The sequence below is a fragment of the Watersipora subatra genome, chromosome 1 (genome assembly GCF_963576615.1).
Source record: "Watersipora subatra chromosome 1, tzWatSuba1.1, whole genome shotgun sequence".
Lineage (NCBI taxonomy): Eukaryota > Metazoa > Bryozoa > Gymnolaemata > Cheilostomatida > Watersiporidae > Watersipora > Watersipora subatra.
The window spans coordinates 42,318,741-42,339,163 of record NC_088708.1 but is presented as its reverse complement, the minus strand read 5'-3'; the positions used below and the strand labels follow the sequence as shown (position 1 = coordinate 42,339,163).

At 36.7% G+C, this 20,423-nt stretch overlaps 2 protein-coding genes across 2 annotated transcripts in view; both read left to right on the top strand.

Annotated features, from left to right (window-relative positions):
- The window catches only part of LOC137403521 (cadherin-87A-like), a 58,855-nt gene extending 50,037 nt beyond the window's left edge, over positions 1–8,818 (top strand). Inside the window, exons 34-37 of the mRNA XM_068089461.1 lie at positions 1,697–1,854; positions 5,569–5,789; positions 6,415–6,644; positions 8,364–8,818. Coding sequence (XP_067945562.1) covers positions 1,697–1,854; positions 5,569–5,789; positions 6,415–6,644; positions 8,364–8,524 — 770 coding nt within the window. The 3' untranslated portion in view covers positions 8,525–8,818. The remainder of the gene's footprint in view (positions 1–1,696; positions 1,855–5,568; positions 5,790–6,414; positions 6,645–8,363) is intronic.
- Positions 8,819–11,768: 2,950 nt separating this feature from the next.
- Positions 11,769–12,224, top strand: LOC137387812 (dynein light chain Tctex-type protein 2B-like). Its single transcript, XM_068074325.1, has one exon. The coding sequence runs from the start codon at positions 11,769–11,771 to the stop codon at positions 12,222–12,224; it is 456 nt and encodes a 151-aa protein (XP_067930426.1).
- Positions 12,225–20,423: the final 8,199 nt, after the last annotated feature.

The window sequence follows — 20,423 nt, the reverse complement described above, 5'->3', positions numbered from 1 at the left end:
TAAGTTAATGGAGTTCATAATGTATGGGCTTGAGTCTATTGTATATCTGATTGAATGTGCTAATAACTTTATTATCGTAAAACCTCTATTTGAACACCATGGCGCTCTATTTTTTAACCCTTCTTTATTGTGTCGGTCAAATAGAGGTGGCGTCCATATAGAGGATGGCGTTGTATTTTTCAAATAGCTACTCAGAATTTTGGGAAGCTAAATTTAATCTTTTACAGGCGAAGTGAATGTCACCTATATTTTGCTCTCTCCTTCGGACATGTCGACATCAACTCTTTTAGATGCAATAAATCTGCTAACTTACCTCCAACTTGTCTTAGATCTCTTAATAAATGTGCATTGAGAAACTGAGAAATATCTCTACTCGTTGATATCTGTTGCTTGCAATTAACCTGCGATGATATTATAGCCTGTGCCCTGCTTTGCAATTTGTTGGGGCTTTCAATTTTTTATTTCATTCTAAGTTTGAAGTCATATTTTCATTTTTCACTGTGTTTAACAATGTTACATAAAATCTTATTGCACTCATTGATATGTTCGCTACAGTTTGCAGTCAAAACTGATTTCTTATGTACAATAGAAAAAGAGTTATGAGCGTCGATCCATTATAAGCCGTGTTAAAATAACCGCAAGGATGTTATTAAACAATATGCTATAAATCTGAAAATTTATAAGTTATATAATGATAATCTATCAAATGCTACAAATATATGTTCAAGAACAAACGACAAACAAATCATACTTATAATACATGCAGAAACAAAAGTTAACAGCTTGGAAAGGAAAATATTTGCATTGTTTGCTCGACCAGTTGTGTTATGATTGTTGCTTTTATTTGAAATGATTTCATATTCTTCTGGCTGTTTAATACCTTCCGCAATATCTTCTTACCTCAACTCTTCTTCTGCACTGTTGAACTAGTTGATATTAGCGTCCAAACAATTTTTTATCAGAGCAAAACTTGTATGCATTGCACTTTGCACAAATAATGAAAAACTTTTAGGCGCTAAGCACAACTTTTAGACTATAACTAGTCATTCATATACCATCACACATGTAAATCACTTTTCACATGTGTCAAAGTATTAAAACAGCATTAAACAAGGAACTATTACTAGCCTGATACAGTTCATAATTATTTCTATGGTGTTGTAATCAAAGTTTTAACAAAAAAATGAAAAGCTTTAGAGTTGGAAAATGGATTTCAATACGAACAGAAACAACGAAATAATTAATTATTATTGATGTAACTGAGTCATTATTAGTACCATTTTGTGGTCACTTTTTTTACTGATCCCTTGCTATTATGGGTTCATAAAAATCAAAAAATGAGGTGCGCTCCATTTTTCAATTCTCTTCTTATAGTGGTGGTCAAATAGAGGTGTCGTTCAAATAAAGGTGGCGTTCTATTAAAGGTTTTACAGTACATTAGATGTGATAGAATTTTGGTATATGACTGACAGATTAGAAGTACAATGATAGATCAACACAAGTTCAATGACACGGGAACAATGAAACAATTAACTACTACTAATACTACTATTACTTCAGTCGCTGTTAGAAAAGATTCATAAAACAGTTAAGACTTGAAAAATCTCAATCTATGTTAATATCCTGGTTAAGCTTGTATATTGCACGAAGCAGAGTTGCTGAATAAATGCGGCCTTAATGATACTTCTCTTTTCAGCTCTGGCAACCGAAGTCTCGGCAGAAGGTGAGACAGTGGTGCTGGAGGAGCGTAGAGAGCAGCATTCATCAGAGGACAATCAAGCAATGAGAGAAAAGATGCAGCCTTTGCTTACAACTGGTGTAGGGGACTTGCAAATGTCCTCCCTCAGTCCTGCAGTGAGTTTTATTTCTAGCGGCTAGTGATAGAATAAAAGTCTAACTATCTAGCGATACAAACATTAGATAAATCACTTTGACAGTTGTGTTATTTTAATACGTTACTGAACAAAACTATTTAAACTGCTATCTTAATAGTTTATGTTATGGAAAGGTATGACAACTCATTCGACTTTAGCAATTCACGCTACTAAGTCTTTGGCTTTTACCCTTTGCAAGTTTATTTCCCTTTCTGTGGGCAAATTAATTTCAAAGAAATGGTCGTTTTTTGTGCTCACTAATTTGGTCAAAAACTGACAGTTTGATCTTTATGAACTATATTTATATAATCCCACGACCAAATGAGCGGAGTGAAGTTTGAGAGTTTTTATGATAAATGCATGTGCACACAACTTAGGAAAATTATTCATCAACAACGTCGGAAACCCTTGTATCGAAATCTCATCAACAAATTTAACCATTTTTTTGTAGATTCGTTAAAGTATAATAACGATACAAAACACATATAAACCTATTAAAATATGTTACCAAGTCTTTGAAAAGTTACCGCAATATCTTAAAACTAACCCATCTAATCGGATTATACATAAATAGACAAATTAATTCGCCCAAAAATCTTTATTAAAACTGGCCAAGTCTTAATTTTATCAAAATTAAGACCGGCAAACGAAACGCCAAGCGACAGAGAATAGAACCATTAAGTCATGCCCATTTCACACAAAAATAGCGTGCACATTTCACCAGTCTATAGCATTGTCGAATTGCCGAAGGTTTCTGTAATTAACGTAGAAGTACAGAAATCGTTTCTTTTTTGCCGATTTCAAAGTAACTGAAATTTTGGAAACTTTTGAGTACTTTGCTATTCTAACTGATGTCCAAAGCAGTGAAAGTAAAGGAAATGACGATGATATTTTTTTCTAACGATTCTTATGAGATTATTACAATATTTAATTATAAGTTTGGATGACTATTGAAGTCTTATAGTCACACTAACAACATCGATGATGGGCAGTATGTTACTGTTATAATTATTTCTAAATAGTTTTGTTAAATAGATTTTCTAAAAATCTGTATAAATATCACAACTTCTTGATATTGTTAGCTATGACGTTTTGAAATGTAAACAAACTTGTGCATTGGTTTTCTATTATTACTGTATTACTATTACTAAGTTTGGATATTCTTTTTGATACTTCTTGATATTATTAGCTATGACGTTTTGAAATGTAAACAAAATTGCGCATTGGTTTTCTATTATTACTGTATTACTATATTAAAAATATTGGTTATTCTAATAATATCAGTGCATTTTACTTCTAATATTGAATTTCTCCTATTGCAGGAGAGATATAAACATATAATCTTTTCCTTTCATTATTGCTGTTTGTCATGACCAAACACTTTTTTAAATATATTTTCTAAAAATCTATATAAATGTCACAACTTCTTGATGTTGTTAGCTATGACGTTTGGAATTGTAAACAAAATTTTGCATTGGTTTTCTATTATTACTATATTAATAATATTGGTTATTCTAATAATATCAGTGCATTTTACTTCCAATATTGGCCAATATTGCATTTCTCCTATTGCAGGGGGAGAGGTATAAACATATAATCTTTTCCTTCCATTATTGCTGTTTGTTGTATATAATAACACCCACACCCAGTACATTACAGCTACCATTGCAGTTATCCTATTGCACTGCAGTGCCATTTGACTGCTAATATTGCATTTCTCAACCATCAGTACCCTTTCTTTTTTCCAATATCATTTGGTCGTGGGCTGTATGACAGGGAAATTTCTAGTATATATAAAATGATCAGTAAAAAATTCTCCACAAAAAGTCTGACTAATGACAAAATAACATGATATAAATTAGCATTTTTTAGATAATAGTTTTTTCAAAACATTGTCGATACTTTAAATTCACTCTTTTGCTTGTAACTCAAAAGCCGTTTGTCTGATCTTTATGAGCTAAACATATAAATGATCAGTAGGAAATTTTCTACAAAATCATATTAATAATAATTAGATTACATCAATATAAACTAGCTTTTTGTGAAAAATATATTTTTAAAAAATGTGTCAATGTTTGTTACTAAAAATGACAAAATTACATTTACATATACATGAACTTTTCAGGGATGCAGTTCGTTTCCCCACATTTTTAAATATATTTTTTTCGCATACGCTATGTGGCCATCAATGTCTGCATCTTGCTGAAGTTAACTTGTAAAATTATTAATAACTGGAGGCATATCAGTATTTAAATTATTATTGTTAATAATTTGTAACCACTGCAATGATGTGTTACCAGCATCACTATCGTCTACTAATTGTTGTGGGTGCCACGATGTGTCAATGATGTGTTACCAGCATCACTATCGTCTACTAATTGTTGCGGATGCGGCGATAATAAAAGCATGTCTGGGAATATTGATCGTCACATTAATTCACTACAGTCCGAATCGAAATCACATTAGTGTAAATCTGATCCACTGTTTTTAACGTTGTCCATAAGCTAGTTCACATCTTCATCTGAACCTCAAAAATGTTTTAATGATTGGTTAGAGAAGCCAATTTCGTTGCTTACCAAAATCCTGTTTTAAACTCCAATGTTTTTCGGTTTTTCTTAAAATCTTGAAAGTAACATAATCAAAATAAGTAAGAATTTCATCGGTCTAATATGTCCTCAATAACATACATGTAGTCCCTCGTTTGACTCGGTTTGATCCTTGTTTGATGTTTCAACGTGTATGAAAACTTACATGTATTTCAAGAAATTGTTCAATTCTTTACTGAAATCTTTGAAAGTAACACAATCGAGATAAGTAAAAATTATGTTAGTCTTATATATTTTGCACAAAATCGTTTTTTGTTTGACTCATTCTGATGCTGCGACGTATAGGAAAAATCGATTTAAAAAAATGCAGATGCAAGCGACATAAATTTTGCACTGCCCGTAGGAAGGTGCAAATATAGGCAATATAAATGTTAGAATACATATGCAGATTTGTTTTAAAGACTAATTTGGTAATACTTGTTGATTGCTTGTAAATTCACACCTTTTTAAATTCATGTTTATCTTGAATAAAATAGTTTCCGAAATAGAAATAGTTCAACATTGTACATTAAAACTTTTTTCCCAAATTCATCTCATCAATTCAAACTATAGATCTATAACAAGTTTTGATTGCTTTTAATAAGGCAAGCAGCACTTCAACCCACAGATTTAACTGTTACCTAAAAGTTTATATATTTAGTTGTTTATTATATTAATGTTATAACAAGGCTATTTATTTTATGTTACATATAAATTCATGCTCTGCAAACTTTCTGAATTCTGGTTTTACCAAAATAGATATTTAGCCCATTTTGTCTGCTATTATTGGTTGGTAAATGATAAATTAGCGATCACAACACATAAATTTGTTTGAATGTGAAATTTTGTGTTGAATTACAGATTTAACAAGTTTCCTGTAGTTATTAGCTACAAATATGGATGCCAAATGCAAATATATTTTTTAGATATCGAGATGCTAGTGTTATCATGACAGCTTCCATGAATGTGATGGGATCGTTTACTCTATGAGTACACATGCTGGGGGTTTCATGTTTCATGGTCTTACACAAATTAAACGCTAAAGTCTGACTCATGGCTTTTGCAAAGTCTTGATTCCACTTTAAATTTTTTTCATCTAATTCTTACAGACAATCGATATGCTAGACTCGGCAAGTGTCTACAACGCAAAGATTTCTTCTGCTGGCCATAAATATGGACACCGTCAACACGGAGATAGCTTCTCCCACACAGCAACAGTGCCTCGCTATGGAAACCGCTACCACACAGACAGCGATGATTATGTGACATCACAAAGCTACGAGTCGGACTATCACTCAAGTCGAGAGCAATGGCCACCCTCTAGAAGCAGGTACTTTTGCTGCTAATATTAAATGTTGTTGTTAATAAAATCATTGTTTACCTTCTAAACATAAGGTTCTGATATTCCAATTGTAATGGTTACACGAGTGGAGATATATTGGTCATGAGTCAGGAGCAAGACTAGTGACTTCAAGAAAATAGAAGCCAAAAAGGCATTTTTCACAATTTAGTAAAGTTGTTAGAGGAATGCTCAGCAAAATACACTATTGGACTATATGTTTATAGCTATTTTACTTGGTTTGTGAGGGGTCTATTTATTAAAAGCTTGCCAAATAAAAGTTGATAGCTGACAAATGACACTCGATATATACCACGCTTGGGAACCGACTTTCATTAGGTGACACATGTAAAGAGACACACTTGATATTGGACATATGGCAACTGACATTTTATCATGTGACACATGACACACTTGATATATGACACTTGGCAATTGACATTTTACTGTGTGACACCTGGCTAGTGGCACACTTGTGATGTAACGCTTTGCAAATGACATTTTATTATGTGACACATAAGCAGCATACTTGATATTTGACACTTGACAACTGACATTTAATCATGTGGCACATGACAAGTGGCCCTTCATGTACATCAAATTTGTTTAATTATAGACATGAGGAAGAAGCTGGAATGACTATTGTTTTGGATGCACAACCACGTGCAGGAATGCAGGCAGATAATGTGGAGTATGAAGTGCTGACTACCAATTCTACTGACAACAGATCTCGGAGAAGAAGTGGACAGAGCTCATACAGTACTAGAGGTTCAGCATCTCGCGCTGGCACCCTGCCTCGCAACGGATTTACCATAGAGTTGGATCCTAGCACACATGCGGGCGCAGGTTGGTCCATGTTTTGCTTTTTTCAATGGATTATTGTGTATACCTCTCTACCCTGTCAGATGTATACACAGTCAAACATGGATAACTCGAACTTCACGGGACCGAGCGAAAGTGTTCGAATTATCAGAGCGTCCAAGTTATCAGAGCACTGTCACAAGTCCATGTATTTACTTATTTATTAGTAGATACATGTACATATACAAACTATAATATAAATCAAAAGCACAAATGGCTTGTTTCAAATTAAATGCTTCTAATGTAAAGTTTAAAACGTTTTTATCAAAATGTATAGATTTTTCTATCACTTGAGATTGGTTCGTTGTTTGAGGTGATGTTATTGCCAGAACGATTTTTAGATTGTCATTGGCAAAACTTGATCGTTGTTGAAATGCTCTAAAGAAAAGACATCTTTTTCTTTTGAGCGTTTTACCAACGATCAATTTTGCCGATTTTTCTTGAAGTTTATGCAAAGATTACCTCGCTTTACCTCGCTTCCGAAGGGCGATCGCTAAGCGGATGTTTGGTATAAATCAAATTTCACCAAACCTTTAGAAAAGTCGTTGACAAAAATATTTTGCCGATGGTGGTAATAACGACGCTTATGAATTACGAAAAGTTGAGGTTTACCTCTATGGCTTGGAATAAAGTGATTTTCGAAAGCGAAAACAACCGTTTCGGTAGTCGTTGGGCAAAAAACAGTTCGAGTTAACAGTGTTGAGTTCGAGTTATCTATAGCAATTTATCATTACGTGGGAATGGACCAAAGAAACCGTTCAAATTAACCATGTGTTCGAGCTATCCGTGGGCGAGTTATCCATGTTTGACTGTATATGGCTAGCTACAAATTAGCAATCTTTAGTAATATGTGTATGTGGTATTATTTAACACTTTTAAATCTATTTTATTCAATGTTTTTACATTATTATTTTACTTCATATTAATCAGTCAATGAGTATCTGCCACAATTTTCATTTGTACAAAACTCGTTTACAACATCATATTTTTTTTACAAATACTTTCTGGCCTAATATTTTATAAAATCATCAATTTTGTTGGCATCAAGCCTTAATTTAAGTTTCAAAAGTGCTTACTATTAAAAAATCTCCTTCTCATCATGTGGTTTTAAGGACCTTAACAACTGTAGCTTTGTGGTTAAAATGTAGGTGTCAAAATGTTTAAAGATGTGCTACTCTTGATCTCATCAGTAATATATGTCTGTGTGTTTTACTTAATCATTTTCATGTTGTATTTACCTTTGATTAATTTAGACTTCTCTTTGATCGCACTCCTAAATGGTAATAAAAGTTTGTTACTAAATTTCCTAACAATCTTTGGCAAAGTTTTTGTTTCTGGCTACTGGAGGCAAATAGCCTGGTATGGGTCATTGACTTTTTTGAACTTTCTTGGTGCAGTTTTAATTAAACAAGTGTTCTCGTGATAACAAATTAATTCCTAACATATTAAAATTACTAAATATTTGCAGTTCAGTGTGACAATACTTCTTTGCTAGGCAAAAATTGATGACTATTGAAAACATATTTTAAAACCATTCGAAGGGTTCACAGTTGTTTTTTATTAAAAATGTCACCTTGTAAGAGCAGATGACTCCAAAATTGAAGTTAGTTTGCGAAGGCTGTGTTAACTAGGTATATATTCTTTACAACTCAGTACCATGTTGCATTAGAAGCATTACTTATTCCTCCCTTAATACTCCTGTAGGGATGGTCGCAGACAAAGAGGAGTATGTGATTACGGATGATGAGGGCCTTTCATCTGAGTTCTTCAACAATGCACCGAGAAGTCCAAAACAACGTAGACACTACAAGAAGACGACTCTGACTAGGACCTTGACAGACAGAAGTGATGATGAGCGTTACTAACTTCGCTGCTGACACTAAAATGCTAGTAGATAGCTCTATTGCTTCGCTGTTAATGCCTGCATTTGGCACTTTTTGCTACTTTCACCTCACATTCAAATAAGTTAATTTTGACTGTGATCACTTGCTTTCCGTACTCTGTGAACTTCTGCCTGTGCTTAGTAATAAATGTTGCGCTACTAAATATAGTCTGGTCATTGGAAAACTGAATCTGAGAAGTATATATACAATGTAGTTTGAGTTCGAAAATACTTTTAGGTACTGCAAAGAAAGCACGATGAATGAGATACACAGATATCACAAGTTATAAGCTAAGAGTAAACTGCAGGTTGAATCTTATATTTTTGAACATTAGATAAAAAACTTACAAAAATGGCGTTTCTGCGAAGTATATCATACTCTGATATATAAAAACATGTCATGTTAAAATACATATAGTATGATAATAAGCTATGTCATTCTAAGGCAGTACCACTTAAATAGTGGAGTGCACGCCCCGCCCAACCCCCCTCCTGCCTTACATGGGGCACAAGGCTCGGTCAGAGAAGCGTGTCTAATCTCAGGGATCATGCAGTTCATATTTTTGATTTCGATTTTGTTACTGTCTTAGAATAAAGTTTATATAACCATCATTATATGGTAAACACGTTATATTATGACAGACTATCATATTATGGTAATCTTATTGAATTACGTTTAGTGTTACTTGCCGTAATAAATATGAATTTTGAACCAGGTTACTGATACAATGCACTGAACATATTACCCAGCTATTACCATTTCATATACCGGTATTAGCTCTAAGGTATAGAAAAAACAATCTCATGCATTACATAGAACATTATCATCAAAGGGCGAAATGAATATACAGCATATCTGCAGGAAGCTGAATTTACAACTTAGCTGAAAAAACTTGTGTAATATAATAAGTTGTGTAAAATAGTTGATAACCAAAAGCAAATATTACGATTATGATATGTAAACCAACATGATACAATGGAAAAAGCTTGCAAAATAGTATGCCAGCAAAACACTGGGTTGTTACCAGATAATCTAGCATCATGATTGCAGTTCACCAAATTAAATTTATTCGACAAGGTAGAGTACTGAAACCACTGACAATTTAGCAAAGTACAATAACAAACTGAAAAGATATATAATGACAGATTATCATGGAGCATTGATATATTAACAGAAGTACAATGACAGATTAACAGATATACAAAGACAGAATAACGGAACTACAATGACAGATTAACAGAATTCCAATGACTGAGTGACAAAAGTACAATGATAGATTAGCAGAACAACATTTACAGATTAAGAAAAGTACAATGAAGTATTATCAGAATGATCTATAGAAATGATGGTATGAAGGCAAGGTAAAGAAAATTTTCTATCAATAGCTTAGACATTTTATTACGTAACATAATAATTAGATAAAAACATATAATATTGACAAGCTGTATCTTCTTATAATACACACTTTCCAGATCATAAGTATCACTGAACCATTACTGTGGTGTTGCAATTCTGTTATCCCCTACGCAAATTTGATGTTCAATTTAAATTAATAAATTAGCCTATTGATCCCTGATTGCATGTGAGGAAGATGCAATCCCAAAGGAGTATTCACAAGCAAACACGGCTACTACTAAAGGATATTCATATCCTTAGTTGTATAAGAGCCCAAGGTTCGATGTTCTTATGTAGATGGGGTCGTTTGCTAAAAGCCTCAGGAGATGTTCTGAGTTCCTTCTTTAGATGATATGACAGAAGGTGTGATTGTTGAACACGCAATCAATTAGGTCCGTGAGTAGCTTAATGCATGTAGATCTGGTTTGAGTGGGATGAGCATCTCAGATAAATTGCATAGCAAGCCAATGCACAGAGTTAGAAGGATAAACAAGGGTGGCATTTTAGCTCTGGGTACAAAGTTGCTGGTCTACAACCCTGAGTCTATTGCTTTGCTGATATGGTGAGTACAGTGTGCTCCAAGTATTTTTAATAAGAACTCTGACAGATGTCTGCAAGTGGGTGAACCAGGAAAAGTACCTAGTGATGACTTAGTTGTCAATGCTTTGCTAAAGTTTAACAAGCTGTTCAAATTTGGAAATTTAATCTTGTTATACCATTACTATTACTAGTACCCTGGCAGTCTACTGTGCTGTGAGATATCATTAGCAGTGCCGATTAAGCGCAGAGAAGAAATATTCTGGTAAATAAATAATAGTAAATAATAGTGGTTGATTGGTGCAGGTGGTGGAGTGTAGTCCACCAAGCTGAAAGCTGTAGGTTCAAAACCTGTTGCAAGCAATATTTTTCTAACCTCTAAGCTTTGTTTTACCTATACACAGACAAGACTTTTATATTACAAAAACTAGATGAATGTCCAGCGTTGCACGGGTAATAAAAAGGTTTTTGTACAGAAAATTTACTTTTAATCAACATATACAACATTTATCATTCTAACATCTAAACAAAGGTGTTTTTTTATTTCTGTGTACTGTACTATTTCTGTTTACTGTGTTTATTTCTGTGTAATTCATACCGTGCCAGCTGCAGTACCTACTACAGCTCTATACTGATTGCAATAGTCTTGTTGGCTATATGAGTTTAAGCATTTCCTTTCACATATGGGCATGCAATTTTTCTTCTGGTATGGCTTCACGAATTTTTCTTTTGGTAGAGCTTTAGCATAATGCTAGCCGCAGTGAAACCATGAAAGATTGGCATGTGTTCCAAGTATGTGCCCAAATTATTCCATGGTATAGCCAGTTGAACAGTGTAGTGTGTTGGATAAATGGATGTCAGCAGAACTGAAGGTTGTGAGTCCAAATCCAGTTTGCAGTGGATTTCCTGTTTACAAAACTTTATTGCTATAGCTGGACAGATGGATGGACTGACAAACAGACAGACAGATGAACAAACATTGATATTTATATATATAGATTATCGCTACTACGCGGTATCTTTTTCTTATAAAGAAATACACACGTAATGAATATATTAAGTTTTTAAATTTAGTTCTACAAAATTGCAGCTAACACAAAATAATCACAGGTTCTAAGTCAAGTTTATTGCAGACCCCATTATATATTTCCTGTGATTGTCAGCTAAAGTATCTCAGAAACTCTCAGAGACACTCAATTTATGTTTGACCATGAAACTAACGAGAGTTACATATTTTGAACCCGACTTACAGTGACCTTACAGTAACCTTGTTAATTCATTTAGAAAGAGCATCATGGAAGAAATACTAAGTTCTAGCGATGCACCTCTGGGACTGATGGGAGCCATAGCAACCAACCAATTTGTTCAGCGTATCAAGAAGAAACTACGCTATGAGCCCACTTATCAACTCAGGCCCCGGACCTTACCAAACATGAGTCGCATTTACCAGCTCATCAGGCGCACCACTGATGCCCGTCTCTCCACTTATGTGTACGACCCTAATACAGCTCATACACTCTCTAGAACTATAGCGGCTGAAGTGAAAAAATGTGTCAAGGACCAAGAAGATGTTCGAGAAGGGCGATACCGGGTGGTAACTATGGCAACTATAGGAGAGAAAGCTGGTCAGGGTGTTCAGATAGCTAGTCACTATATCTGTTCGACACCCATGGACAGTCATGTTTCATACACACTCGAGTCCATTAGTTACTTTTGTATTATAACTGTGTATGTTATATACAAGGAGTAGTCTTTATGTGAAACTTCTGAGCTTTCCAAAACCTTGACCTGGGCCTCAAAGCATAGTTTTATAATAGTAATGGATGGATATAGATAGAAAAATTTACATTAGTCAACTTTACTCTGGCCTGAACTGTATGACTTCTCATATTCTTCATATAAAATTTTATACAAACTTAATATAAGGTTTACGAGTATAAACAAGTCAAGAATAGAAATATCAGGTTTCCTTAAAATCCTTAGAAACTAAAAACAGATAATCATGCAAAAGACAGCCAATATGATAGTTTTCTGCAGTGATGGACAAAAATAAATTCTTTATTCAAAATATAAGAATATACCAGACATAGGTATGTTATAAAGCTTAATCAAACTCCATTTAAAGCCTTTGAGGCTTCAATGCGATCAATGATTTCTCATGTGACAGCATCTGAACTTGTGCCTTCCATCAGCTGTATTTGTGCTTCTTTTCTCTGAGGTCAATATGAACCAAACGGCTCTTATGTTCCGGCAGAACTCCCAATTGCTAAATCTGAATTGATCCCTTTAGTGCGTTTGCCTATGAGAAATGTTTGTCTTTATTAAAATATAGTTATGATGGTTATATAGTTGTTATACTAAATCAAGTCCATTTTAGAGTACTTTGTGATGATTGGGTATTATTAACCAGAATGGAAGCTAAAATGCTACGAAATGCAGTACTTCGGCTTCATTTGCTAAGTTTGGTTTACCCGAGGCAACCGGGTATATTTTAATACATCGACTAAAGCTATTGTCAAAAAGTCAACGTACTTGAATATGGTTTGGTTACTTAATTCTCATGTTAAGGTTGTCTATAATATTTTGGACCAAAATATTCCAAAATGTTATAAAACCTGTAATTAAGCTCACAGTGGATATATGCTCATGGACGCGGTCCATAAAAAGTATTTGTAGCAACATACTGGATACAGGCAACTGATACCAACTTCTGTCCTAAAAATTAGACTTTATCGTTGGACGTAAAATAAAATAAGAATTCTAGTATTAAGTACCAGTGTCAATAAACATGTTACCTGACATTGATGGTCAAGATATAAACAAATATATCTACTTACAATATAACATCAATGACAAAAGCGCAAAAAGTGAATGAAAATGTAATATAATTATGGTGTAAGCGAGTGAGACTGAGAGATAAGATGGTTGGTGTTTGCATGATTAACTGTAGATAAACACTCCAAACCTGAGAAGAGAAATTGTCAGCTCACGCTCTAAAAGATGGCCACCTAATCACATGATTCTAATGCCATAAATTGTTAACACTTTGTTAACAATTTTTAACAATACTGAAGCAGTCCATTCCGCTGGCCAATGGCTCTAAAAACTGTGCCTTGTGTCTAGAAGAAAAATTTTATATTATATACAGGCCACACCTTGGTTCATTGAACAAACGCACTGGACACGCTAGCAAATTGCTCCTGTCCAATTTTAAAATCTAATGCTTCTATGAATCCATAATCTTCCAGCTACAAAGTTTTAGTAATTTTAATAGTTCTAGCTGTATATAAGTAACCAAAACTGGTATAAGCACTTTAAAAGAAGATTGCTCTTACCAAGCAGGAAACTAATAGTAATCAAGTGTTTTATCTAAAGTTATAGTCTGTTTTATTGATTATATATATATATGTACATATATATATATATATAATTGTTGTTTACCAACCAAGCACAGTCAGCAAGTACAGCTGACTACAGAATGTTTACAAGTATGACTAGTGCACTAATGCACAACTATAAAACTTTGTCTAATGTCAGAATTGAGTTTATATTTTTAAATACTACCTTCACGTGCCATATCTTGATTTATGAAAGTTTTGGTGCAACGGATTAAAATTTTTATTTTGTGTCACATTTATCTACAGATAAATGTGTAAAACAACTATATTTATAAACATCTAGAAACATCTATACAACTTATGGGTATCTATATTTGAGAGTTTTGTCTAAATACGGGTTAGCAACTTATAGTAGACCAAGTAAAAGTAGTGACAGTTGCATGAAAAGTTTTGTATAATACATGTGCACTCCTTTCTAATCTACAAAGGAATGTCTATAAAATAGAATAACACACTTCGAATCACAAATAGTATGCGTACCTAATTAATTTATACATTGCACTAGTGAAATTGCTCACTTTGTAATTTTAGTGCAGTTTGTTGGTTCTGATACAGCTAAAGAAACAATATTTTGATACAAAAGTTGCAACACTAACATATATAATATTAACGTTTTATTATAACCAGTTAGTTAGTAATCTTTTATTGTTTGATAACAAAATAATAAAAAAACAGTTAACCAGTTAATAAGTGTAACCAGCGTTATAACCAGTTAATTTAGGAAATGAAGATTTATTAGGCTCATCAAGTTGTTTTCGCCTCTCTACCAGGACAAGTTTTCTATGTCATATACTGGCTGTTCTAATTACAATTCCCCAATTCTACCTCTACTCTCTAATATAAACTGGTTTGCAGCAATTAAACAGCAACGTAACTATAATAGTGTGATGGATTTACTAAGCTGAGTTGTTTTAATTGCCATAAGCATTCAGCTATTCTCAGATTAGCCCTATAATTTAAAAGCCAGCTTGCGTGGAAAGCCCGTTGATTAACACTCAGCCCTTGCTATATAAGCAATGGTGCTTCAGTGTTAAGACGGGAAAACATAGAGCACAGAGCTAGCGATACAGAGTACAAACGACTGAACTAAAGACTGAGAGTTACGTTCTTAATCTGCATTAAGAACAGCGGTAACATTAACTTTGTGCAGCTTTGTATATCTTTGGTAACATATATATTGCTTAACATTCTTACATTTACAAGTGTAACTGTTTTGAGTATTTATTATTTAACTCATTTCAGCATTACGCTTGATTGTAGTGAATTGTTCTAATTGTTACACCTTTTCATGTTTATAGAGCTTGTGTGAATAAAAGCCATTATTCACCAGACACTTTGTTTGCAACAATTACAGTTGTGCATGAGAGCTATTACTCATTCGGTATAAGACAACTTTTTCGCAGAACCCACTTGCTAGTGGCTAGTCAGCGCTGACTTCCACAACATTGGTGGCAGCAGTGGGATATCTGTAATCCTGTTGCTACTGAAAGTTTAGCTGTACGCACAACTTAGTGATTGTTGAACAGCTCTCTGGAAAGGGATGGCTCAAGGCGGAGACTCCAGAATGTTTACTAATCCATTTCTGCCGATAAGTAAGCCATTCTTGGACGCGACTAATCCATTTACTGATACTGATGAGAAACAGCCAAAGCAAGTCATGCACTCCGATACATCAGTACACGTTGATGGGGCGACCTTCATTGACGATATGTACCGGAAATATGTGTTGGAACTGCAGGACAGACAGGCTGCCAGCAGTCGCATATCTTCTTCAGCAGCAGAAGGACTCCACAATTTGGCACATCCTACTGTTTCCACTCCCCGACCAACGGAGCAGCTACAGTCAACCAGGTTGGTCGAGCCTACTTCGGAGAAAAGTGATGGTTGTTGGTCTACCCAAGAGTTGTTGCGCACACTCAAAACAACTAGACCAAGTCTGTAATAAGAAGGCTGAGGTTCCTAACTCTACACTCAGTGGTCGAGTGGATCTCAGGTTACCACACTTTGATGGGCATGGAGATGTAAACTTATTTAAACAATTTATGTAAACATTATGTAAACAATTTACTGAAATTTGTGACGTAAGCGGATGGGATGACCGAGTCGCACTAATACAACTGAGATCCTGCTTAGAGCAAACAGCCAAAGACTGTGGAAGGGCTGAAACAGTTGCTGAAGTAAATAGGAAGCTGCTACAGATGTTCGGACTGTCTGCATCCGAAGCAAGAGAACAGCTGCACTATTTACACCGACGAGCAGGAGAAGATTACCTTTCGTTGGGTAACAGAGTAGAGAGGCTGTCGAAGTTGGCCTATGGTGGTCTTGGGTGTGCTGTCGAGAATGAGATGGCCTTAGAACACTCCAGCGAGCCGTGGATGACCCTGCACTTCGGCAGCACCTGCTGCTGGTCAAGGCTTCAAATCTGGAAGATGCCATTACCGCAGCAAAACATTATGAAATAGCTGGGCGTCAACCAGTACAACCCTCAAGAACTAGAAATCCTCCAAGAGTTACCCAAATAGATAATCCAAGCGGTACTAGTGGCAAAGCTGCAGAAGACAACTCTGAAACAGATCTGGCTGAGGCTCTGCTCTCCATGTCATTAGAACTGGAAAAACAGACAAAGCTGATAAAAGATCAGTCTGCCCGGATTGCTGCTCTAGAGCAAAGAAGTGTTGACACAACCAATGTCAAGTCTCATAGAGCCAGACGTTGCTTCATATGTAGAGACTCTTCCCATCTGATGCGGAGTTGTACAGTACGGAAGAAAAGACCACCACCATCCACAAACCCTAATCAGGAAAACTAGCAAGGTTCACTCCTAAGATTACGGGTAAAGTGGGTGGACCGGTGACAGATACCCGTTACGGAAAGCTAAATAAGCAGGACAGGAGAGAAACAAGGGCAAGCCAAGCAGACAGTCCTGGTGAGTTGTCACAATTGAAACCAATCATTAGGAAACCTGATTTGCTTTCCTTGCCTCTCCATTGCTCTGGAGATGCTGCGAACCCTCCGGTAGGTCAATCTAATTGCAGTACTAGGGTTGATGCAGAGCATCCTTGTATAAATTTTGCAGCCACTGCTTCTGCACTCTATATTCCAGGAAAAGTTGAGGGCTGTTCAGTACACTATTTAGTAGACAGTGGATGTACCCTCAACTTGCTGGCAAGGAGAATGTTTGATAGGCTGCCACGGAAGTTTCTTGGTGGATTGCTGGCATTTGAACACACTACAGGCACTCTGGCAGATGGATCTGGTTTGAAATTTTATGGACAGATAAAATTAGCTGGCAGATTAAGGTCAGAACCAATCGAATTAGACTTTGTTGTTGCAGATATTGAACCAGATGCTATACTTGGAATGCCCTTTTTAGTAAGCCATAATTGCTTAGTTAGTTGTTTAGACTCTACTGTTGTGATGAATAGTAAACACCTTAGATGCACCAACCAGCATGGTATAGGTTTTGTTAGTAGGGTACAGGTAATCGCTAATGAATCTATTCCCGCTAGATCTGAACAGTTGGTCCGGTGTCGGTTGTTAAATAATATTTGTACCCCTGTTGGCATAGTAGAAGACACAGGGGTTGCGGCTAAGCATGGCATAGCTATTGCTGCTAGTGTGAGTACATGGAGTGAGGAAAGGAAATTTTTTGTTAGATGCATTAATCCTGCAATGCAAGTATGTCACCTTAATGCTGGATCTATTATAGGGCAGTGCGTCAGCTTGGAGAAGGGACAGATTGTCAATTCATCTGTTCATATGATGGATGGGAACCACAGGAAGCGTGTCTTAGAGGAAAATATCCCTGCTATTCCATCTCACTTGGAGAGCCTATATGAAGAGGCAACTGAGGCATGTTCTCAGCTTTCGCAAAGCGATTGCCAAGTTGTTGCATAGCTTCAGTGATGTCTTTTCAAAAGGTGACTCTGATCAAGGACTGACTTCTTTAATGAAACATTCTATCCCTGTTAAGGCGATGTCAAAGCCAATTAAACAGGCTCCAAGACGTTTAGGGGTGGAGAAAGAAGCCGAGGTCAGCAAGCAAGTTCACGAGTTATCAAAGCAAGGTCTTATTGAGCCTGCATATGGAGCATGGAGCTCTCCTGTTGTACTCATGAAAAAGAAAGATGGCAGCTGGAGGTTTTGCATTGACTATCGCAGATTAAATGCTATTACAGTTCATGATGCTCACCCCTTACCTCGTATAGATGAAAGTCTGGAGGCCTTGGCTGGCAGCAAACTCTTCTCTACACTGGATCTCATGAGCGGCTATTGGCAAATTCCACTAGATGAAGATGCTAAAGATAAGTCGGCATTTTGCACTAGAGAAGGCCTGTGGAGATGGAAAGTCTTGCCATTTGGTTTGACGGCAGCTCCGGCAACATTTCAACGAATGATGGAGCAAGTGTTACATGGACTGCATTGGAAGACTTTGCTGCTATATCTAGACGATGTTATAGTCATGGGTAACAGCTTCGAAGAACATTACCTCAACCTTGAAGAGGTCCTATCTCGGCTTCGATCGGCCAAGCTCAAGCTTAAGCCATCCAAATGCCATCTCTTTCAAGAAGAAGTGGCATATTTGGGACATATAGTTAGTAGTAATGGTGTAGCAACTGATCCAAAGAAAATATCTGCTGTTGCTACTTGGCCATCTCCGAAGAATGTGACCGAGCTACAATCTTTTCTTGGGACTGTTGGTTACTATCATCAGTATGTCCAGGACTTTGCCAACAAAGCCAGACCACTGACAAAGCTAACCAGTAAAACAGCCAAGTTCGAATGGACTGAGGAGTGCCATGCAGCTTTTAACATACTGAAGCAGTCGCTACTGACGGCCCCAGTTCTGGGTTATTCAAACCCAGCCCTTGATTATATCCTGGACACAGATGCTTCTCTTAATGGGGTTGGTGCAGTTTTGTCTCAAATCCAAGATGGCCAGGAACGGGTAATATCCTATTATAGTCGTGCTTTGTCACGTGCTCAGCAAAACTATTGTGTGACTAGAAGAGAACTGTTAGCTGTTGTTAAAGCTGTTGCTCATTTTCGTCCATATTTGTATGGTAAAGAGTTCAAAATTCGTACTGATCATGCTTCACTTTTATGGTTATGCAGGAGGACTACGCCTTCTGCCCAAGTTGCAAGATGGTTAGAGATCTTGAGCGAATTCACCTTTGCCATAGAGCATCGACCAGGGAGCAAACATGGGAACGCTGATGGGTTATCAAGGAGGCCATGCCACGACTGCACCAAATGCGACAGAGTCACCAAACAATGTGGAGGACCAAGCATGGGCCAAATTCAACATGAACTATCAAAGCGGGCACAAAATGAAAACCCTGTGTGTACTAGGATTGCTGGAGAGAAGTTGATTGCACAAGAGTGTGCCGATGACTTATTGGATGAAAACCGCATTCATGAAGTGGTTGGTACAGACTGTAAAGCATCAGCTAGGAGTGGACCAGAGTCCTCACAAGCTGCCAGCCTAATCGTAACTAACGGTGATGGTTGTTGCATGGTAGAAGATTCCAGCACTAGTGATGACTCCCTGAATGATGAGAAGCAGACAACTTTAGATTATTCTTCTAATCAACAAGAGGGTCGCAACCAACCTTCACCAACACCACAGTCGGATACACCTAGCTCTGATGAACTGTGTCAGGCTCAGTTGCTCCCAAGTGATATTGCGACTATCTACAATGCTGTCAAGAATCAACAATCTCTGGATCCAGCTATAGTCAACCTTGGCAGTACAGAATTACGAAAGCTTAGCACCATGCTCTCTTTAATGCGAATAAGAGAGGATCATGTGCTGGTAACTCGTATACTTGTTGGGAAAAGATCTCGGGAGGTGACACTTTGTCCTATGAACATGCGGAAGCAGGTGGTGTGGAACGCGCATACCCTTTCTCATGCCGGGATAATGAGGACCCTCCGGAGACTTAGACTGACATGGTACTGGCCTGGAATGATGTCTGATGTTCGACGTATAGTGAACAGCTGCGAAATATGCCAGCGAGCGAAGTCTGGAGGGTTGCATCATTCTTCAAGTCATAGACCTCTCTGGGTTGGCCGTCCTTGGCAAAAGGTTGCGATTGACTTAGTTGGACCGCTGCCTTTGACCCCTCGAGGAAACAGATGGATTTTAGTGTTGACAGATCATTTCACCCGTTGGCAGGATGCTGTACCTCTACCTGATGCTACAGCTCCTATAATTGCTGAAGCTTTAGATAGCCGCATCTTTTGCTACTTCGGATTACCCGAAGAGCTCCATAGTGACCGAGGAACACAGTTCGAAGGTGACCTTATGGCAGAACTTTGCGCCATGTGGAGAATCACTAAAACTCGGACAACTGCCTATCATCCCCAATCTAACGAGGTGGTGGAACGTGGAAATAGAACCTTGGGCGATTCCCTTCGCTGTCTTCTACTTAGTCAGATGGAAGCGCAAGAAAACTGGGACATCGTGCTACCACAGATCATGAGGGCCTTTAGGGCAACCCCACATGCAGCAACAGAAGAAACTGCAAACTATTTGATGCTAGGACGGG